The 23,594-nt window shown below is 38.7% G+C and overlaps 1 protein-coding gene across 1 annotated transcript; it reads left to right on the top strand.

Annotated features, from left to right (window-relative positions):
• Positions 1 to 1,915: 1,915 nt before the first annotated feature.
• Positions 1,916 to 14,710, top strand: LOC136317612 (cancer/testis antigen 47A-like). The gene is made up of 3 exons (XM_066250441.1): positions 1,916 to 2,519; positions 3,583 to 3,724; positions 14,626 to 14,710. Exons 1-3 carry the CDS (start codon positions 1,916 to 1,918, stop codon positions 14,708 to 14,710), a joined length of 831 nt encoding a protein of 276 aa, XP_066106538.1.
• The last annotated feature ends 8,884 nt before the right edge of the window (positions 14,711 to 23,594 follow it).

Raw genomic sequence — 23,594 nt, 5'->3', positions numbered from 1 at the left:
ATAGTAACGATTTGGATTGCAGATTTTCGACATTGCCTTCCATCTTTAAACCAGTGATTTATGACATCATGCTCCATTCTTGAGGTGGGACCAGAAGAAGAAAAAAAACATTGAAATGTGAAAATCCATTTGATTTTCAATGTGAAATCTATCTTGATAGAATTATATTGGTATTATAAAATAAGATTTGGATATTACACTTATCTAAATATTATACATAATTATATACATTTGTTTTTCAAAAAAATTAGTATTATAAAATGTTTTTCTTTTACAGAATGAATATAAACTAATTTTTCTATAATTTTCAGAATTGCTTACACTTGAGGTCTTGATTACCGGAATCTTAACATCACCAATCTTGTACTGTTGCCTCAGAAACATCTAGAAAGCCCGCTCTTTTCATGTGGATCATGATTAGCTCTTAGAAGATAACCTAATCCAGGGGTCCCCAAACTACGGCCCGCAAGCCGCATGCGCCCCCTGAGGCCATTTATTCAGCCCCTGCCGCACTTCCGGAAGGGGCACCTCTTTCATTGGTGGTCAGTGAGAGGAGCACATTGACCATCTCATTAGCCAAAAGCAGGCCCATAGTTCCCATTGAAATACTGGTCAGTTTATTGATTTAAATTTACTTGTTCTTTATTTTAAATATTGTATTTCTTCCCATTTTGTTTTTTACTTTAAAATAAGATATGTGCAGTGTGCATAGGGATTTGTTTATAGTTTTTTTTATAGACCAGCCTTCCAATGGTCTGAGGGACAGTGAACTGGCCCCTGTGTAAAAGTTTGGGGACCCCTGACCTGATCCTTTAAAATAGTGGTCCCCAACCCCCAGGCCGCAGACCGGTAACGGTCCGTGGGCCATTTGGTACCGGTTCGCAGAGAAAAAATAAATAACTTACATTATTTCCGTTTTATTAATATTTAAGTCTGAATGACGTTTAATTTTTAAAAAATGACCAGATTCCCTCTGTTACATCATCTGAGACTCACTCTTGAAGCTTGTCTCGGTCACATGATACATTTATCCATCCCACCCTAAAGACCGGTCCGTGAAAATATTTTCTGACATTAAACGGGTCCATGGCCCAAAACAGGTTGGGGACCACTGCTTTAAAAGACATGTATCTTTTAAAAATAAAAATAAAAATAAAAATAAAAGACATGTGTCTTTTTTATTCCTTCTTTAGAGGTTTGAAGTGAATGTCAGGTTTATTACCTACCTTCCAGGTCCTGCCATTTACCACTGCAATACACAGTTCTGAATGCATCTATTTCAATTATATTATTTTCCAAGTAGCTTTAACCACATTATAGGTCCAAGTTAGTCTCTCTTTTTTCGGGAGGGGAGTGTTACTGCTGCTGAGGTCTGGGCCACAAAGCATTTTTATGATTCTTTCCCTACTCACCTGAACGATTAGCACATGAAAATAATAATAATAATAATAATAATAATAATAATATGGAGGCACCCTGGACCTCTCAGTTCATATGGCCCAGGGTGCCTCCATATTAGACTACTATAGTTTTTCAGACAATCGCAAAATTAAAAGGACAGAACTTGTGTGTACCTGAAGGCAGCTCAGGACCCAAAAGCCTCAAAGAAAAGAGAGGCAGTTCTAAGCCATCCTGGAACTGAAGGGCTTTGGTCATTTATTGGACATACGACATGTCAATCTGTGCTTCTCAGCCAGTGAGCTTGTGACCAAAGCGTATGGCCCCCTGTTGTGTCTTCGCCCCTGCCCTAGTGGTCCCTGGGCTTCTTCAGGCACCACCGGAGACTATTGTCCCTTCTAAGACTCCGTCCACCTCACATCCGGGTCCACGGTCCGCAGTCTCCTCCCAGTAGCCACCATCTTGGCCTTTGACGCCATAGCCTGATCCCGTCTAGGTTGAGGTATTTCCTGGAGCCATGTCTGACTCTGGTGATAGAAACCTGGCCCCCGGTGTTCAGGAGAGCTCCATGGATGAGGCGGGAGCCGGGGTCTGGGAAGCTGGAGATGAGGGGGCGGTGATTCAAGACCTGGAGCTCCACGGGGAAAATGTAGCCGGGCTGGAGGTAGTAGGAAGGGCTATCAGGGGCCTGGGGGAGGAAGCCGCAGCAGTGGAAGTCCCAGAGGGCAGGGTCAGCGAGGATTCTGACATCGGGGCAGCTGACGAGGGGGAGGACGACATGGAGCAAAACTGGAATGTGCCGGAAGCCCCTCGCCAGTTGCCTAGGGAGGGTTTTCACATCTTTTTCGTGGACGCGGTGAGCAGGTCGCTGAACCGCATATACCACAATGACCACATCCTTGAGCGACCTCGCGACCGCCGCAGGACGGTCCCGGCCAGACCTCATCTGTCCGGCATCCCTGGCCAGGCCCACCAGTGCACCAGAGAAGGGGCTGCAGTCTTGGTGCCTGAGGGCCCTGGAGATAGAGCCACAGGCTCTGGAGAGGGTGCCCTGGCCCTGGAGCCCGAGGACCAGCCCCAGGCCAGGGAGGAGCCCACGCAGGAGTCTGAAGCCCTGGAAGGTGAGCATCACGCAGAAAAGGCATCAGGATTGTGAGGCCCCAGGGCCAGGGAAGCCCCAAGGCCTGTAGGCACAGCTGGCGCCCTGGCTGGCCATGTGCACCAGGGGGGTTGGGGCCCTGAACACACTACAGCAGCGGTTCTCAACCTGTGGGTCGCGACCCCACCGGGGTCGCCTAAAACCATGGGAAAATTCATAATGCATATCAGGTATTTACATTCCAAATCATAAGTGTAGCAAAATTACAGTTATGAAGCAGCCACCAAAATTATTTTTTGGTTTGGGGTCACCACAACATGAGGAACAGTATTGCGGGGTCACGGCATTAGAAAGGTTGAGAACCACTGCACTACAGGCCTTGTGGAAGAGAAGCCCAACTTCATAACGACCTCCCCCACCTTGAGAAAAAATACCTTACTCTCTCCCAACCTGCACTAAGCAACCTGAGCTCCTCAGTGCAGGGCACAGCCTATCAGCGAATGTCCGAACGACCCAGGGGAAGGTTTCAGGAGTGAGCAGGCAGGACATGGTGGGGAACCCAAAGGAGAGGAAAAAGCCAATGTCATGTCTCCTGTTTGCTTCATGACTGCCAAAAGTATCAAGAGCCTTAAAAAGTCAACCCGCAAACATTACGAACTGATAGGGAGACTGAAAAAAATTTTTATATATATATCCATCTCCCCCATGGAGTTGAGGACCAACTGAACTTCGCCATAGAATTTGTCAGTGAAGGAAACAATATTTTCACAAGAAAGTTCTGACCAAACCCTATGAATGCCCTAGACCCCGATGATTCTGATCCCTTCTCTGAAGGGCCAGCAGGCATCAGCAGCACAGCTTTACTAGGGAAATCAGGTCACTATGAAAACAATTGAGCAGCAGCAATGAGGGGCCGCGGGAGTGTTGCATCAACCAGTAGGAAGGTGCCTAGCTGTTCTTTTCCTGGTTACTTCCACTGTCTTGCTTCACTTGCGGGTTGAGTGCTGGATGTCCCCATTCCTTATGAATTGGGATTTTTTCCTGTGAATATCTGGCCCCAAAGTTTGTCTTATTCTTAACTAAAGGAACAAGTAAATATCAATGTGAAAACGCTGAGGAAGAAGCCCAAGATGCTGAAAGGAAGGAAGAAGAAGAGGAGTTTAACAAGAAAGAAGAAGGACCCCAAAGCGACATGGACTCAGCAGAGAACAGCCCCGAAAAATCCAGGTATCTGTGTGTAGCTTTGAGTATCACCCAACCGTTCCTGGCATTTACCTGTTACCAACAGCTTTAGTTATTTTAATTTCCCCAGTAAATTAAGAAAAAAGGTCTGTTTAAAACTAGTTTAAAAATTCAATTTCATCTTCTTGGCATGTTAACAGAATACTCATATATATACCTAGTAATATAACATGTATTGTGTACTGAAATATATATACTTCATGGCTACTCATTAGTTCTTATGAGGCCCTCTGTCCTCCCTGTAAAGACTACTAACAAATGAGAACTGTGTCAATACCTAAGACCAGTAGTTATTTTAAAACATTACTAGATGCAGAAGCTCAGGTCGCTGGGCTCTGCCCTAGTTGGGCCTTCGTTACTTAGCCACAGAAATACAGTCTCCTGAACTAACTAGGAGACAAGGAATACTTACAAATAAGAAAGTGTTACTAATTTCTGGAAGGACCACATTTTTTCCTTTTCTGTTTTTCATGTTGTATGTTTATTTAAATCTATTTACCGTACTTGGGCAACATGCTTCCTAGGCCCCAGATGAAGTATTTGCACTAAGAGTAGAAGAAAATAATTTGGATTAAGAGCTCTCTAAGGCCCCTTTTAAATCTGGCCCTCCATAATTCTAAAATGATTGGCTTTTAGGCACTCCAGTTGCTGTGTTCTAAAATATTACAGTGTCAGAATACCAGAATTATTATTAATGCTTTGTATTTACTGAATGCTCAATTTGACATTTTCTTCATTCTCACATCATCAGGTCTCTGCTATAGTATTGTTTTTCTTCTTTTTATAAAATTTATTTTTAATTGATTGTGTTGACATGTTTTCAAGTGTCCCACTCAATATACCACCTATACACCACATTATGCCCCTCATACCCCCTGCAAAGTCTCTATCCACCCCTCATTCCTTCTTTTTACCCCTACACCCTCCATCCCCTTTTTCCCTCTGTTGCTAGGTAGAACCACATTTAATAACTAATACGTAAACGTTTGTTGGGTTGTAGGTTTTTATATTTTATATGACAGTCAAAAGAAAAGAATCTTAGTCATAGCATGATTGTTTATCACTGAATGAGTAGTTAAGTATCAAGCCCTATCTTATTTTTGAGTATATGTAAATGATTGACATTTCTTTTTTTTTTTTTTTACACTTTCACAGCTGCATATTTTGTAACAGCCTCTCCTATGAGATATATGGAATACTAAGGGTCCGGGAGGGTAAGAGTATCAGTTGTAGAATGAACACAAGCTATTAAGGTGGAGAGATTTGTTTAAATCCCAGAATGGCTTCTCAAGGAAAAGAAGCATCTTGAGAAAGTATTTATGGTGTTAGGTAGGCAAGAGGGAGACAGGGTTTGTATGATCACATGATTGAAGCCATCAGTTACAGGAACACCCTATATTCCAGAGTACTGGTTATGATTATTGGACATTTGGTCCATATCAAAAGATCTTTGATGTTTAAATTCCAGTCTCCTGCAAGATTTGAACTCTGACCCCTCTACCTAACCCAATGTGCCATTACCAGTTAGGCTACCAAGGCAAGAAGGGTTATTATTGGTGGTACAGTCACAATACAATTGTTGGACCAATAAAACAAGGTAGTAATTTTTTTATGTATTAATTCTGTAATCCAGAAGTGTAAATCAACATTATGGGTTCTTTGAACTAAGGATGTTTTGTAAGCATGGGCATTTTAGACGGGACTAATTATCAGGGACCTTTTAGTGTGGACCAAATGTCTCAATGGATCTTTTGGACAGGACTGAATGTCCTGAAGGCAGGCTACCAGAGGGAAATGTGCCATTCTTCTCTACTTGTTGAGATATAGCACACAAATGCAGGTGATACACATAGGGCTATTAGATTTAGAAAGTCATTGGAGCTGGTTAATGCTGTATTAATTGTATATTTTCTCTCATTTCATCCTGCAGTTTGAAGGAATAGAAAGAAGACAGAGAAAGAAGAAACTGTTGTTCATTCTTTTAAATTTTTCATTTTCATAAGTCCATGGGCATTTTAATAAATACTGATATCATTCCAAAGTTCACCACTCAAACAATGATATCCAATGATATATTTCATTTCTTATAGTTATATTCTACAGTGTTTCTTTTAGTTAACAATAAGTTAGTTTTTAATTAAACTGAAAAGCAGGCTGATTTTATTTAGATGATCCTGACTCAAATCTCCCACTTACCTCTATTTTGAAGGAAATCACTTTCCACTATCTTGTAAACCTGTATAAGTTATTTTATGGCAGCCCAAAATAAACTAATATGTCAAGTTCAAAGCAATTTTTTTTGTGAAGAGAAAGATGACGTCAAACCTGTGGAGCTGCTCTGTCCACTATGTTAGACACTAGCCATTCGTGGCTACTGAGCACTTGAAATATGGCTAGTCTATTTGAGATGTGCTGTAACTATAAACAATGTCACCTGTCTCACTAATAACTCTTATACTGATTACCTGTTTAAGTGGTAATATATTGAATTAAAATATATTATTAAAATAAATTTTGCAGTTTTTTTTTACTTAGCTGTGTAAGAAACCTTAAAAGTACACGTGTGACTTGCATTATACATCTGGTAGACAGAGAGGCTCTAGCACACAGTTCTGAAGGAAAGCTGAGGCTGTGCCCAGATGTTGATCTGGAGCAGTGGCTCTCAATATTTCGTTCTCAAATCTGCATAATCACCATCACCCAAGAATTCTTAGGCTTCATCCAAGACCTACTCTGGCAGAAACTCTGAGGGTAGACCCAGCAAGCTTGTTTTAACAAGCCCTGCAGGGAATTGGGATGCAGCTCAAATTTGAAAAGCACTCGTTTAAAGCCCCAGAGGAAGAAGGTGAGACTCACCGTTGGGAGGACCAGCCTCAACTCACTGGCTTAGGATTGTTGCAAGGAAATGGAACAGGATGGCAAGGTCCAGACTGGGCAGGAGGCTGGAATTCACAGGGGCTGAGAGACAGAGGGGCTAAGAGTAGGTGATGGCAGCAGAATGATACATAAGGGGGAAAGCTGGTTCAAGGAAGATACAAAAATAATACCAGGTATAGGTATAAAGTCTAAAAAACATGCAAAGACTATACTTTCAGGAATCATTTCTATAGTTCATAGAATACATACAAAATTATCACCATATATTGATTGTGGATACAAATATCTAGAGCAAAAAGCATGTATATGAGAGATGCATATAGTTACAGTGTGCAACAGCATCATGGGAAAGATAAACATCTTATTTAGGATGATAGTTTGTTGTTGTGAGTCAGGGCACAGAGAGAGAGAGAGATCAGCAGACGAAATCATCGTGAACTAGCAAAGGACCACCGCTCACTCAGGCAAATGGCACCAAGTTCGCGCTGTGTCCTATTTTTATTCACAAGATTTCAAAAAGCTTGTTTACTGAGAAATTGGCATAGCATCAAGCATAACCTTTACTTAAAGATACATGGAATACATTTGCATGATATCTTAATAACAATACAATATCAAAAGGCATTAACTGCTATTGCTTCTATGGTTCCCACAACATTCCTTTCTTTTATCTCAAGGAATAGCCTGGAAGGAAGCGGTAAAATCTTATGTGAATGTTTTGCTGAGAAGAGAGTCTAGCAACTGCTTTCGGTCACATAGACTTGTTTCAGTGACTCGCCTTCAAATCACAAAACAATTGTTTTGGCAAAACATTCTTTTCTTTTTTTTTCTTTTTTTGTATTTTTCCGAAGCTGGAAACGGAGAGAGACAGTCAGACAGACAGACACCCACATGCGCCCGACCAGGATCCACCCGGCACGCCCACCAGGGGCCATGCTCTGCCCACCAGGGGGCGATGCTCTGCCCCTCTGAGGCGTCGCTCTGTCGTGACCAGAGCCACTCTATCGCCTGGGGCAGAGGCCAAGTAGCCATCCCCAGCACCCGGGCCATCTTTGCTCCAATGGAGCCTCGCTGTGGGATTGGAAGAGAGAGACAGACAGGAAGGAGAGGGGGAGCAGTGGAGAAGTAGATGGGCGCTTCTCCTTTGTGCCTTGGCCGGGAATCGAATCTGGTACCCCTGCACGCCAGGTCTACGCTCTACCACTGAGCCAACCGGCCAGGGCTAAACATTCTTTTCTTGTTGGCTGTGTTCCCATCCAAGGTCATGCGATGGATTTTTCCAACACATTTCTCCCTTTTTGTTTATGCTGCATGTTATGAAGCACCACAGAAAACACAGCGTTCTGTCATTCATCCCTTATTTCTCTTGCTTTCATTCGTCAACAGAATACATATAAAAGAAAACATAGAATTAATACTATTATAAAAAGTCCTACAATGGATCTCATAAATCCTTTAATATGTTCAATAGGATTGAATTGTGATAAATTATTTATTAATCCCTTCAATATAGGTTGACCTATCAGAATTTCTAATTTTCTTTGAAAAGCTTAATGAATATGTCTTTGTAATTCAATTATTTCTTTAGTCATATTATCATGATTTAACAAATGCTTTTTAACATTTTCCTAAGGGAAGTAAGTATGATTTTAAGGAATAGGGGTAACACAAAAAGTAGTTACATTCTAATCACATTTTAGCTAAATTTGTCTTTGCAGGCTAACAATTTGATCTCTTAACATAATCATAGTCTGTTCTAAATCATTAACTTTAGCATTAATGTTACTATTATTGAGAAGTCCGCAGTTGTTCAGAATCTTCATGCCATTTTTGTACAAAGTCCACAGTCTGTATACTTTGATGTAATGCAACTCCAGATACAGGTGGTTACAGCTATTAGTCCATAATGATGGTGCTCATCAGGCCAACCGGTCTCTTGGTTTTCCTTCAAAGACATAATAAGATGTTGTAACAGCATTATGGAAGGGGAACCCTGTCACATCCAATGCATCTGTACTGGAATCCAGACTCCTGTTTGGGTTCTTAAAATGTAAAGACTTTGACTATTTTCATTAAAAGGAATAGAAGAGTTAATACATGTATAAAAGTACACTTATTGCAAGTCATTGAATAATTTTTAGCTATTTGCTTTCACCTATAATAAACATATAAGGCAATCTAACACAAGCAGATATGAAATGTGATTCATTTCTCTTAAAGATTAACATAATATGATTAGAAGGATAATTTCTCCAGATTTTTTTCTTTCTACGCTGACATATGTTTAAGTGCCGTGGTTACTTTCTACAAATGATATTGTATAGGACCAAATTTTATATGTGGAGCTCGAGGTGACATCCCTTCTCTATGCCATATGATAGTATGATTACCTTGACCACCAGCTGTAATTAAACCATTGTTCTTATGCCACTTTAAATCAGCACCCTGCCCTTTCAATGGGTCGGAACCATGAGGGCTTTAATCTATGACATGTCATGTACAGATGTATTACTTTTAAACTCATATCCTTATAACAAATATTTTTCTTTTCCTTCTCCTTTACTGTTATCTTTGACAATGGAGAGGCAAGCTTGAGCTTCTATTTTGAGACAATGTGGCTCATTTCCTATCCATATAGGTAATCCCTCAACTCCTGTTGTATAATTTTCTAATTTCATGCCTTCTTCCAAAGGTGCAAAGGGACTTCTATCATTAAAAGATCCTGGAAGCCAATTAGAGTCATTAACAAAAATAGGAAAGGCACTATTTTCCTAAGGAATATCTCTACTTAATGGAGGATTAGGGACATATGCCTCATAACTAAGATTTTCAGCTCTACTTACCGGAATTTTTACCAAAGCAATCATTGCTAAAAACAGGTTAGTAACATTTTTTTTTTCTTTTCTAGTTGCTTGTAGCATATTTTTACCATTAAAGGTCAGCTTTTTAAGTTGACCCCAACTTGTTATTTTAGCCTTTTTAATACCAGGCAGCAGCACCTGCTGCTTCTTTAAGATTCTTCTTTTGAAATTCATTTCTTCTTTCTCAGCAATGGGCATATATGGAAAAAATCTATTGTTCTTATTCATGTTGTTAGTTTAATTCTGCGAGCAGAATTCCAAAGGAATTCACTGGATTCTGCAATGACACAAGCAAGCCCTCTTCCCCAATGTTGCACTACACTAGGTACCTATTGATCCAACTCATTTTTATAATGCACAGGTTGATTAATCTTAGAACTGTTATTTTCTGTCCAATGTCTGCTGCAACAGTCAAATTATCTTCTCCTGTATTTAAGAAATTTAAGGTAAATAAAGCTTTGGGTAACAGAAGTCTAGAGGATAATCTTCCTTGTCTCTCCTTTTTGTTTAAGTAACATATTTTTTAGAGTGCAATTACTGCGTTTAATAATTGCTTGTCCTTGAGGGTTATATGGAATTCTAGTAGTATGTTTAATATTCTAAAATGCTAAGAATTGTCAAAATTTAGCAGATGTATAGGCAGAACTATTGTCAGTTTTAATTGCTTTAGGAATGCCTATAACATCAAAAGCTTCAATAAGATGTTGAATGACACAATTAGCCTTTTCTCTAGACAAAGTGTGGCCTATTGAATGGAAGAATAAATATTAATAGAACTGTACATAAGATAATTTTTTAAAATAAGAAATATGAGTAAAATCTATTTGCTATAAGTTATTACTGTGTTTTCCTCTAGGATTCATTCCTCTCGGTGATGGAGGAGCATTTATAATACTCTACCGAGGACAGTTTCTAACACTATTCCGAGCTCCTTGCCTGGTCATTTTAAATTTTTGCATTAAACCTTTTCTATTTGTATGAGTCTTTGTGTGAAATTTAGTAGCTATTTCTATTGATCTAATGATTAATTGATTAACTTTATTATTTGTAGTAGACATAGGTCCTGGTAAAGCTGTATGAAAACAAATGTAAGTTATATAGACAGGCAAATTTCATTTTTACAATAAAAGTTGTAACTCTTGAGACAATTCTTGCAATCTATTGTAGAAATATCATTTGAAATATAATCAGTTTCTATAATTTTAACTATATGTTCTACCTATTGTGAATCAATAACAATGTTAATAGGACAGGATATTTGAATTTTGTCTTCAGCTATAATTAAACTATACTGACTTAAGGTTTCAGAAGTATCTTTAAGGATGACTGCAAGTTCAGCATTATTATTACAAGCTATTAATATATCATCTATAATGGATTATTAAAAATTGAGGATATTTCTGATGAATTTTTTATAAAGGTTGATTTACATAATGTTGATACAGTGTCGGGCTATTCAACATTGCTTGTGGAAGTAATATAAACTTAGTAAGAATAGTTAGTTCTGCTTATTGTTATAGACACAACAGCTAGCATTGTTAGAAACAGAGTCAAAGATGCTTTTTGAAGTTTTAGTCTTAATTAAAACAATTTTTTGCCTTCTGGGTAAGTTTATTTAATTGTCAAAACATTCTTTCTCCTATTTTCGACTCATGTCAAGGCTTCAATCTTCTGGAAGGTATCTATTGGTCTCCCGTATCTGTGGAGATAAGAGCAACTCCTCACCCCTACATTTTGCCTACATTGCTGTTGTAAATTAGCAAACTGTCCATCTAAAAAGTTCATCTTGTGTAATATTAACAAGAGGGTTAGCATTAGCATTCCAATTAGCTTGAATACAGCCTGATTCTCCTACTAAGTTATAAATTGTAACTCTTTTTCCCTTTTGAAAGAACAGTCCGAGGTAACATTTCTAAATTTTCTTAGATAAAACATTCAGAGTCTATGAGGGAGCATAGCAGTTCCTGCGTATGAAGACAGTTAGTTCTATGCTGGGTGCAAGCCGTTTTTAACTCTTTAAGAGCTTTGATAGAAATTTGGTCCTAGTGAGTATAAAAAACTCCTTGTCAGAAAGTTTAGACTGTAATTTAAAAAGTTGCTCTTTTAATTATTTATAAGATAAATGTTTTTCTTTATCAGAGGTCAAATGACCCTTGTTATTTTCCTGTTGTACAAACCAAATACTAGAGCTTTGTTAGGAACTTTCCCTAAGCCTTGCAGCTTAGTGACTACTGCCTAAGTGGGCTACAAAGAAAACTAATGTTGCTTAGTAATAAGAGATGCATCAGCTTCTATATCTAAAAGTCCTTTGTATTGTTAAGTTTATTATAGGGCATCAGAGGAACTAAATTGCCACTTTCCTCAGTGCCTCCTTTTCAGGATGTGGCCTTACAAACAGCCAACTGCCTGAAGCAGCTTGAGATAAATTCTTAAAATGATTTAATTTTACTTAATTCCTTAGCTTTACAGTTTTAAGCATATTTTTACATACAAATAAGATACTTTGCAACACAGAAACACAAGTATCATATAACCTAAACTTTAATTAATCCTAATACTTGAATTCTTATTTGATTTCAAACTTTGAATACACCTTACAATGTATTAACCAAATTAGCAAGTCTTTTTTTTTTAATAAATTTTTATTAATGTTAATGGGGTGACATCAATAAATCAGGGTACATATATTCAAAGAAAACATGTCCAGGTTATCTTCTCATTCAATTATGTTGCATACCCATCACCCAAAACCAGATTGTCCTCTGTCCCCCTCTATCTAGTTTTCTTTGTGCCCCTCCCCCTCCCTTTTTCCTCTCCCTCCTTCCCTCCCACACCTCCCCTCCCCCCTATCCCCGGTAACCACCACACTCTTGTCCATGTCTCTTCATCTCGTTTTTATGTCCCACCAATGTATGGAATCATGTAGTTCTTGGTTTTTTCTGATTTACTTATTTCACTCCTCATAAATGTTATCAAGATCCCACCATTTTGTTATAAATGATCCGATGTCATCATTTATTATGGCTGAGTAGTATTCCATAGTGTATATGTGCCACATCTTCTTTATCCAGTCTTCTATTGAAGGGCTTTTTGGTTGCTTCCATGTCTTGGCCACTGTAAACAATGCTGCAATGAACGTGGGGCTACATGTGTCTATACATATCAATGTTTCTGAGTTTTTGGGGTATATACCCAGTAGAGGGATTGCTGGGTCATAAGGTAGTTCTATTTTCAGTTTTTTTGAGGAACCACCATACTCTCTTCCATAATGGTTGTACTAATTTACAGTCCCACCAACAGTGAATGAGGGTTCCTTTTTCTCCACAGCCTCTCCAGCATTTGCTATTACCTGTCTTGTTGATAATAGCTAATCTAATAGGTGTGAGGTGGTATCTCATTGCAGCTTTGATTTGCATTTCTCTAATAACTAATGAAGATGAGCATCTTTTCATATATCTGTTGGCCATTTGTATTTCTTCCTGGGAGAAGTGTCTGTTCATGTCCTCTTCCCATTTTTTTATTGGATTGTTTGTTTGTTTGTTGTTGAGTTTTATGAGTTCTTTGTAAATTTTGGATATTAGGCCCTTATCTGAGCTGTTGTTAGAAAATATCAATTCCCATTTAGTTGGCTGTCTGATTATTTTGTTGTCAGTTTCTTTTGCTGAGCAAAAACTTTTAGTCTGATGTAGTCCCATTCATTTATCTTTGCCTTCACTTCTCTTGCCTGTGGAGTCAAATTCATAAAATGCTCTTTAAAACCCAGGTCCATGAGTTTAGTACCTATGTCTTTTTCTATGTACTTGATTGTTTCTGGTATTATATTTAGATCTTTGATCCATTTTGAATTAATTTTAGTACAAGGGGACAAGCTGTAGTTGAGTTTCATTCTTTTGCATGTGGCTTTCCAGTTTTCTCAGCACCATTTGTTAAAGAGGCTTTCTTTTCTCCATTGTGTGTTGTTGTCCCCTTTATCGAAAATTATTTAACCTCATATATGTGGTTTTATTTCTGGACTTTCTATGCTGTTCCATTGGTCTGAGTGTCTATTTTTCTGCCAATAGCATGCTGTTTTGATTGTTGTGGCCTTATAATATAGTTTGAAGTCAGGTATTGTAAAGCCCCCAGCTTCCTTCTTTTTCCTTAGGATTGTTTTGGCTATTCGGGGTTTTTTATAGTTCCGTATAAATCTGATGGGTTTTTGTTCCATTTCTTTAAAAAATGTCATTGGAATTTTGATGGGAATTGCATTAAATTTGTATATTGCTTTGGGTATTATGGCCATCTTGATTATATTTATTCTTCCTATCCAAGAGCAAGAAATATTCTTCCATCTCATTGAATCTTTTTCGATTTCCCTTAACAATGCTTTGTAGTTTTTGTTATATAGGTACTTTACATTCTTTGTTATGTTTATTCTTAGGTATTCTATTTTTTGTTGTTGTTGTTGCAATCGTGAAGGGGATTATTTTTTTGAGTTCGTTTTCTAATATTTCATTGTTGGCATATTGAAAGTCTATGGGCTTTTGTATGTTAATTTTGTATCCTGTGACCTCACTGTATTGGTTTATTGTTTCTAGTAATCTTTTTGTGGAGTCTTTGGGGTATTCGAAGTATAGAATCATATCATCTGCAAAAAGTGATACCTTTACTTCTTCTCTTCCGATATGGATGCCTTTTATTTCTTTCTCTTGTCTGATTTCTCTGGTCAGAACTTCTAGCACCAAGTTAAATAAGAGTGGACAACTCTGTCTTGTTCCTGATTTAAGATGGAAAGTCCTCAGTTTTATGCCAATTAATATGATGTTAGCTGATGGTTTATCATATATGGCCTTTATCATGTTGAGATATTTTCTTTCCATACCAATTTTGTTGAGTGTCTTAAACATAAAGTTGTGCTGTATTTTATCGAATGCCTTTTCTGCATCTATTGATAAGATCATGTGGTTTTTGTTCTTTGTTTTGTTGGTAACCATTTTACGTATGTTGAACCATCCTTGAGATTCTGGGATGAATCCCACTTGATCATATTGTACTATTTTTTTAATATGTTGTTGTATTCGATTTGCCAGTATTTTGTTTATAATTTTAGCATCTGTATTCATTAGCAATATTGGTCTTTAGATTTCTTTTTTGTGCCATTCTTGACAGGTTTCGGTATAAAGGTTATGTTGGCCTCATCAAACGTGTTTGGAAGTATTGCTTCTTCTTCAATTTTTTGGAAGACTTTGAGTAGAATAGGAACCAAGTCTTCTTTGAATGTTAGATAGAATTCAATAGTGTAACCGTCTTGGCCCAGACTTTTATTTTTGGGGAGGTTTTTAATAGTTTTTTCTATTTCTTTCCTGCTAATTGTTCTGTTTAGGCATTCTGCTTCTTCATGACTCAGTCTAGGAAGGTTGTATTGTTCTAGGAATTTATCCATTTCTTCTAGATTGTTGAATTTGGTGGCATATAGTTTTTCGTAGTATTCTACAATAATTCTTTGTATATTTATGATGTCCATGGTGATTTCTTGTCTTTTATTTTGAATTTTGTTTATATGAGTCCTTTCTATTTTTTCCTTGGTGAGTCTTGCCAAGGGTTTGTCAATTTTGTTGATCTTTTCTAAGAACCAGCTTCTTGTTTTATTAATTTTTTCTACAGTTTTTCTGTTCTCTATTTCTTTTATTTCTGCTCTAATTTTTATTATTTTATATCTTCAGCTGGTTTTGGGTTGTCTTTGTTCTTTTCTTTCTAGTTCCTTAAGGTGTGAAGTTAAGTGGTTCACTTGGGCTCTCTATTGTTTGTTCATATAGGCCTGAAGTGATATGAACTTCCGTCTTATTTACTGCTTTTGCTGCATCCCAGAGATTCTTTTTTTTTTAAAGATTTTATTTATTCATTATAGAGAGGGGAGAGAGAGAGAGAGAGAGAGAGAGAGAGAAGGGGGGAGGAGCAGGAAGCTTCAACTCCCATATGTGCCTTGACCAGGCAAGCCCAGGGTTTTGAATCGGCAACCTCAGCGTTTCGAGGTTGACGCTTTATCCACTGCGCCACCACAGGTCAGGCCCAGAGATTCTGATATGTCGTATTGTTGTTTTCATTTGTCTATATATATCTTTTGATCTCTGTGCTTATTTCTTCTTTGACCCATTCATTTTTTAAAGTATGTTGTTTAGTTTTCACATTTTTGTGGTTTTTTTTCGCTATTTTTTGCAGTTGAATTCTAGTTTCAAGGCTTTATAGTCAGAAAATATGCTTGGTACAATTTCAATTTTTCTGAATTTGCTGATGTTATTTTTGTGTCCCAACATATTGTCAATTCTTGAGAATGTTGCATGTACACTGGAGAAAAGTGTATACTCTGTCACTTTGGGATGAAGTGTCCTATAAATGTCTATCATATCCAAGTGCTCTAGTGTTTCATTTAAGGCCACTATATCATTATTGATTCTCTGTTTGGATGACCGATCTAGAGCCATCATCAGTGTATTTAGGTCTCCAAGTATGATTGTATTTTTGTCAGTTTTTGTTTTTAGGTCAATAAGTAGCTGTCTTATATATTTTGGTGCTCCTTGGTTTGGTGGATATATATTAAGGATTGTTATGTCTTCTCGATTCAGTGTCCCCTTAATCATTATGAAATGACCATTTTTGTCTCTGAATACTTTTTCTGTCTTATAGTCAGCATTATCCGATATGAGTATTGCTACACCTGCTTTTTTTTGGCTGTTATTTTCTTGGAGTATTGTTTTCCAGCCTTTCACTTTGAATTTGTTTTTATCCTTGTTGCTTAGATGTGTTTCTTGTAGGCAGCATACAGTTGGATTTTTTTAATCCATTCTGCTACTCTTGTGTCTTTTTATTGGTGAGTTTAATCCATTTACATTTAGTGTAATTATTGACATATGTGGGTTCCCTATTGCCATTTTATAAATTGCTTTCTGTTAGTTTTGTATCTTGTTTGATTCTTCTCTTTTGTTTTTCTATCATTTGTTTTTGTTTGTTTGTATTCCATACTTCTTTTCTCTGTTGCTACCTTTTCTAGGAATGTGTTTCTGTGGTGGTTTTTTCAAGGGCGTTTGCCATTAAGTAATGAAAAGGGTACCTACCATATTCATTGTAGTAACCTATCTTATGAGTGTTTCTGCACTTCATCGTCCTTTGCTACTACTAATCTTCGACCTCTCCCCGTTTTATTTTTGTTTGTTTGTTTGCTTTTTTGCTTTTGTTGTCACAGTTTAAATTTGATTTTATTGTGTTCTTTGTGGAGCTTTTACTTGTGGTTTTGTTTTGTTCTTTGAATCTGGTTGGAAAACCCCCTTTAGTAGTTCCTGGAATGGGGATTTTGTGATGATAAATTCTCACTTCTTTTCTGTATTTATTTCTCCTTCATACTTGAAGGATAGCTTTGATGGGTATAGTATTCGTGGCTGAAAGTTCCTCTCTTTCAGGGCTTTGAATATTGGGGTCCACTCTCTTCTAACTTGTAGAGTTTCTGCTGAGAAATATGATGATAATCTAATAGGCCTTCCTTTATATGTTGTATTCTTCTTTTCCCTGGCTGCCTTGAGAATTTTTTCTTTGTCGTTGGTTTGTGCCATTTTCATTATGATGTGCCTTGGAGTAGGTTTGCTGTGTTTAAGAAAACTCGGTGCTCTGTTTGCTTCTTGAATTTGAGGCTTTAGTTCTTTCCACAGGCTTGAGAAGTTCTTGTCTATAATTTGTTTGAATATATTCTCTATTCCATTTTCTCTCTCTTCTCCCTCTGATATACCTATTATTCTTATGTTATTCTTTTTGATGGAGTCAGAAAATTCCTGTAGGTCTCTCTCTTTTTTTTTAATTTTTGAGTCTCTTCTTCTCTCTGTTGTGCCTGAAGTTGCTTGTCTTCTATGTCACTAATCCTACCTTCTATCTGGCCTATTCTATTAGCTAAGCTTGTTACCTCATTTTTCAGTTCATAAATTGAGTTTTTCATCTCTGTTTGATTTGTTTTTATAGTTTCAATTTCTTTGGTAATATATTCTTCGTGTTCCTTGAGTTGTTTTCTGAGCTACCTCAATTGACTTTCTGTGTTTTCTTGTATATCTCTGAGTATATTTAGGATTTCTATTTTAAGTTCTCTGTCATTTAGCTCCAAGGTTTCCAATATATTAATTTTTTTCTCTATAGATTTTTCCACATCTATCTTTGTTACTTCTATATCTTTTGTATCCATGATATTTGATTTCCTTTTTCTTGATGGCATCTGAGGGTGGTCTTGTTGATAGAACTAATGAGAATTAATAAAAAATAAAAAGTTAAAACAAAGGTAAAAAGAAAAAGTAAAAAAAATTGGAAAAAAACTACTTAAAATCCCAATAATAATTTATTATTTCCCCCCTTTCTCTTTCTTCTCTTCCACTTCTCTCCCCTCCTCCTTAGGAAAATATCGTGGTCAACTGTGAATTATATTATGCAAAATGAAATAAAAACTGCCTATAACAGAGGGCCTGAGTTGGGGGAAAGTGGTCAAGGGGCAAAAAAGGAAGTAGGGACCCACAAAATGCAAAAAAGGAAAAAATTTGGGTCAAGTATACAATTGTTTACTTCTAAGTCATGGTCAACTAAGAGATATAATGAGAGGGATAAGAGGGATACAGGAAACAGGAAAAAAAAACTTGTAATAAGTGGAGCAAAATCTAAATAGAATGGAGATCCTGGGTTGGGAGGAATGCTAATGAGTTAAAAAGTGAAGTAAAAAGCACCCAAAGTGCCACAAAAAAAAGCTTGTGTCCCAATTTCAATACTTTGTTCATGATTGAGAATTGAATGAGAGGAAAAATAAAAGAAGAAAAGAAGAAACTAATAGAAAGGGAGAAATAAGAAAAAGGGGAAAAGGAAAGGAAAAAAAAGAAAACAAAAAGAGAGATAGAGAGAGTTAGGGATTTGGGCGTGTAACCCTCATTGAGAGTAAGGAAGAAGAAAAGAAATAAAATGTAACACTTATGGGTAGTGTAGTTCAAGAAAAGGAAAGATTAAGACAGGCAGAGAATAAAAGGACCAAGGAATTAGAAATAATAATAATAAAGGCAAGAAGATGAAAGAAACAAAAAATAGTGGTACAAATTATAAAGTTTGTGGATTTTTCTTGATTTTGAGAGGTTAACTTCTTCCTTTTTCTTTCCTCTCCCTCTAACTGGTCAGTGACTCTGTACCTCAGGCTCTGCCCCTGTGGCACGCTTAGGTATGGATTTTCAGTTCATGAGACTCTACGGCAGTGTCATATATTTGGCTTCAGTCTCATTGGTATTCAAGGCTTGTTAGCGTTTGCAGGCTTCAACAATGAGAGAGTCCATTTTCTGGAGCCTCTCTCCTAGTCTGTCCTTCCTGAATTATCAGGTGGATAATCCAGCTTTGAGGCTGCTGCTTCCTCTGCCTGGGCAGTAAGAGGCTCAAAGAGCTGGCAAATCCCCATTTTATCCCCACTCAATGCAGGTCTCTGGATAAGGCTTTGGCAGCCAGAGCCGCCAGCGTATTCAGGCAGGGCTGGGAGCCAATAGCTCTCAAGGTGACTTTCTATGAGCCTCCAGGCCTGTTCAGCATGCCTCGCACTCTGTGGGACCACTCTCCTCAGGCTTTCCGCAGTTTGCAACCATTTTGGCTGGGAAGAAGATGCCCTAGTTGCTTCCTGCAGTACAGGAGGTGTTAACGTCTGCCAAGTTTCTTTTTTAAGCATATATCCCTGAGTATGAAAGCTCTGCCAATCAGAAGTTGCCCCCACACTTTTAGCAAGAGGCACTAAAACATATCACTCCTCTTGTCTTGGATCACTGAACTGAGAGAGATCTTGTCAATTAGAGCTGCGTAGTTCTGTTGGGAGGTGAGTAGCCTGTGGGTTAAGCTAATTTCAATGATTGGATCCGCCAAATTGCTCCAGAAAGGATTGCAAGCTGCCCATGCGACCCTCATCCAATGCTTGATTGTTAGCTTGAATGGCTGGGTGAGGTGCCCCGCCTGCCTAGAGAAGCTTGGGCGTAGGGAAGTTCGCTTTGGCACACTCCCCGCGCACCACTGGCAGCTGCTGCTTGTGGCGCATGCGGTTGGTTGCGAGCAGGTGGTTGCACATGGCATGTGCGGGCGGTTGGGATGCTCGCAGCTTGGCCTGTGGGCAGCTGGGTTGCTCGCGGCTTTGCACGCAGGCTCTTGTTTGCGGCGCATGGGCAGATGCTCATGTGGATTGATTCACCACAGGCACACTCTTTCCTGTGCTTGAACGAACATCCGTGCCACAGCCTAGCTTCCTCCACACCCTTAGCTCCCCGCTCACTCTCAGTTCCTATTGAAATCAGCCTTTGCTCAGTTTAGTGAGGAAGGCAGAATGTTTCTTTGTCCGACTTATTTCCTTCAGGATTGATTATATATTTAGTCAATTTTTCTCTTGGTCTTACCTTCGGCTTCAGTGTGTGAAACTTCCATATGCTCCAAGGATAGATTTTTCTGTCTCTGGTTGATGAACTTGTTGAAATTTTGGGGAGGTTTGTCGGTCACACTCATCACGGCACCATTTCTCTGACATCACTCAAATTAGCAAGTCTTAAGGATCCATATTCTATTTAATTTAAATTTAAATGAGTGTGCTTTATAATTTCTAATTTTAAAGCAAGAAATATATGGATAAAACTATATTTTCAATATAAAAGCCAGTATTTTTAATTTTTGCATGTAAACACTTAATTGAGGCCTTCAAAATCACATTTTAGACATCAAACAAAAAATAAATAGAAATTAGAATCAGACAAACTAGACTAGACAAACTAAAGAGAAACCCAGGATTTCAGAGCACAGTCATATTAGAAAAATGCCTGCCTGATTTTAATCAGGGCATTTTCTGAAAGAGGGACTGATGATGGATGAGACAACAAAATTTCCCCCAAAGAAATTCTCTTGGCAACTGTTGGGATATTTTCTATAGTCAGATCCAACACATGCCCCTGCCTCAGGTTCCAGGCAAAGAATAAGAAAGAAACAAAATTATAGCTCAGAGGATCATAGCTAAAACACCAAAGAAAATCAGTATTTATTTATTTTTTATTATTACAAAGACTAGAGAATTCTAAGGACTTCATAATTCTTCTATATGACCTAATTCTAATTGAATTTGTACCAACTCCATTTTACTTTTGAACAGGATAATGCGAATACTGATTTCCAGTTTCCTGTTTTTCCACTGTAAGTTGTAGTTTATTTAATAAATGTTTTAGAAAGGCAACATCATCTATTGGGGCTCTGTCATTTTTTGGAAAGAGGGATGAAAGTCTATGGATGTATGAATTTCATTAACATTATTAGTAATCTCAGAAGCAGAGGCAGTATTGTCCAAATCATTATTCTGCTCATTCTGTGCTGAATCATGTCCTTCAGGCTCATTCTAAATAAACTCACTCAAGTCCTTAACAGAATCTCCATCTGATTGCAAAGGGCTAAGGGTTGTAGCAGTAACATTATAAGCAGCCTACATTACAGCATCAAGGAGAGCTCTTTGATGATGAGCACAGCATAAAGATTTCTCTACTTGTTGCCAAACATTGAAATTCAATTGATTACGATGTTCAGGAGAATAAAAATAACAATGTTTCTGAATAGCATTTAGAAGACGTAACAAACCTTGTCTTTTTTTTAATTCCAGGTCACTTTAAATGGGATTTTAAAACTTGTACATAGTCATCTAATAATAAATGGGAATTCTTCATGACTTTGCTAGTTATTCCCAAATGTTTTGCATACACAGCGTGTCCAACTTACCCTTTCAGTTCCACCCGTTCCTAATCCCTTCTTAAGGCCTCATGGTAGGTGCCAAATGTTGTTGAGAGTCAGGGGCACAGAGAGAGAGATCAGCAGACAAAATAATTGTGAACTAGCATAGAACCACCGCTCTCTCAGGCAAATGGCACCGAGTTCGCGCTGTGTCCTATTTTTGTTCACAAGATTTCAAAAAGCTTGTTTACTGAGAAATTGGCATAGCATCAAGCATAACCTTTACTTAAATATACATGGAATACATCTGCATGATAGCTTAATAACAATACAATATCAAATGGCATTAACTGCTATTACTTCTATGGTTCCCACAACATTCTTTTGTTTTATCTCAAGGAATAGCCTTGAAGGAAGCAGTAGAACCTTATGAGAATGTTTTGCTGAGAAGGGAGTCTAGCAACTGCTTTCAGTCACATAGACTTGTTTCAGTGAATCCCCTTCGAATCACAAAACAATTCTCTTGGCAGAACATTCTTTTCATGTTGGCTGTGTTCCCATTCAAGTTCATGTGATGGATTATTCCACTACAATAGTTACTTCAAAGAAAGAAAGGGAAAGGATCTTACTGAGGAGGGTTCCGAGGCCCCAGTGTCATAATTAGCACAGGTACGTATATGACAGTGCAGAGTGGAAAAGGGTTCCACAGTGAGCTTCAATTTATCATATTTCCCCATGTATAAGATGATCCCATGTATAAGACGCACCTTAATTTTGGGGCCAGAAATTGGGAAGAAATGTATTACATAAAGTTATTGAATTCAAGTCTTATCATAAAATTCATGCAACTCTTCATCACTGTCAAAACTCCCATCCATTAGCTTGCTGTCCTCATCTGTGTCTGATGACAAATCACTCTCTTAAACAATGAGTACAAAAACCAAGAAGGGAAAATGTGCAAATAAAAAAAATCTACAAAACTGTAAAAGACGCACCCAGGTTTTAGACCCCAAATTTTCCCCCCAAAAGTGTCTTATACTTGGTAAATACTGTACATTTCTTAAGCTAAGTGGTGCATGCATAGATGTTGACAGTACTATTCTCTATACTTTTATGTAGGTCTGAAATATTTCTTAACCAAAATGAAAAAAATAAAGAAGAAAGGGAAAGAATGGGCTTAATCGCTAGACCAGGGGTCGGGAATCTTTTTGGCTGAGAGAGCCATGAATGCCACATATTTTAAAAAGTAATTCTGTGTCGGATGATGTCACAGTCATGGCGGGGTTGGAAGCTGTACCGATAAATCTCCCCCAAAACTCAACAAGATCTTCAACCAGAAACAGAAAAACCTATACTTGGAGCCTCCAGATGCTTCGCAATACACCCGCAGGTAGGGTCGAGTGAAAAATTGGCTAAATATATAACCAAACCCCGAAGGAAATAGGGAGTAAGAAATGCTCCGCCTTCCTCACTAACCTAAACAGGGCGGCTTTCTCTGGTTACTGTGAATATAGAAACTGAGGTGGGCAAATGGGGTAAATAGATCCAGGCCGCGGCACAAACGGCCGAACCAGGCTGTGGCATGGAGATCCAACCCGAGGAAAAACTGATCCTGTGGCAACCCGGGCAATACAAGCTAACACTCGTGCCAAACCCAAACAAAGAAAGACAAGCGGGGCAGCCATTTTACCCGATCTCCTGGTTGGTGCGCAATTAGTGGGCGAGAGATTTCTTCCTAAGCCCCGGGAGTGGGTACCCGTGTTACCCCACAGAGAGGCAAAGTCAGAGGCCTTTCTGTGGGCCGAAAGCAGAATCTCAGGGCAGCCCCAGCGCCCTGGGAAAGCCGCGCACAGGAGGGAGCGAGAACTAATTCCAACGGTGGAAATTTTCCATGCTGGTGGGGGTTTCACTCAGAGGGAAACGCGGTCGGCCTCATAACCTGGTCTGCTCGCGCAGATAGGGAGTGAGAGATTCCTCCGAGTGGCTTGGCAGTGCACGCCCGAGTTATCGCACAAAGGGGCAGAGTCAGGGGCCTTTGTGTGGGCCAAAGCGGAATCTCGGGCTGCCCCAGCTGCCCCAGCGCCTTGCAAAAGCTGCGCACGGGGATGGAGCGAGAGCCAATTCCAATGCTGCAACTTTTCCATGCGGTTGGGGGTTTCACTCAGAGCGTGAGACTGCTGGCCGGATATCCTGGTCTGCATGCGCAGACAGTGAGTGAGAGTTTTCTCCAAGCGCCCCGGAAGTGGGCACCCGCCTGTGTTACTGGACAGAGTGGCAGAGCCAGAGGTCTTTGAGTGGGCAGAAACCCCGCCTGATTATGCTAGCAGCTCTGAATGACTGAGCCTTACCCAGAGCCCTGTGCTGAGTAGAAATAGAGTGGGGAGTTGCCAGCTCTTTGA

Source organism: Saccopteryx bilineata, chromosome X (genome assembly GCF_036850765.1).
Source record: "Saccopteryx bilineata isolate mSacBil1 chromosome X, mSacBil1_pri_phased_curated, whole genome shotgun sequence".
In the NCBI taxonomy this organism is placed as follows: Eukaryota; Metazoa; Chordata; class Mammalia; order Chiroptera; family Emballonuridae; genus Saccopteryx; species Saccopteryx bilineata.
The sequence above is the reverse complement of the archived record's forward strand: the minus strand, read 5'-3'. Positions and strand labels throughout refer to the sequence as shown.

Bases quoted from the DNA above. Each gene is read 5' to 3' on its own strand.
- LOC136317612 (XM_066250441.1), top strand. From the start codon at position 1,916: ATGTCTGACTCTGGTGATAGAAACCTGGCCCCCGGTGTTCAGGAGAGC. The intron at 2,520-3,582 runs GTGAGCATCACG...TCTTAACTAAAG, and splicing joins GGAGTCTGAAGCCCTGGAAG to GAACAAGTAAATATCAATGT. The intron at 3,725-14,625 runs GTATCTGTGTGT...CATTCTTGACAG, and splicing joins AACAGCCCCGAAAAATCCAG to GTTTCGGTATAAAGGTTATG.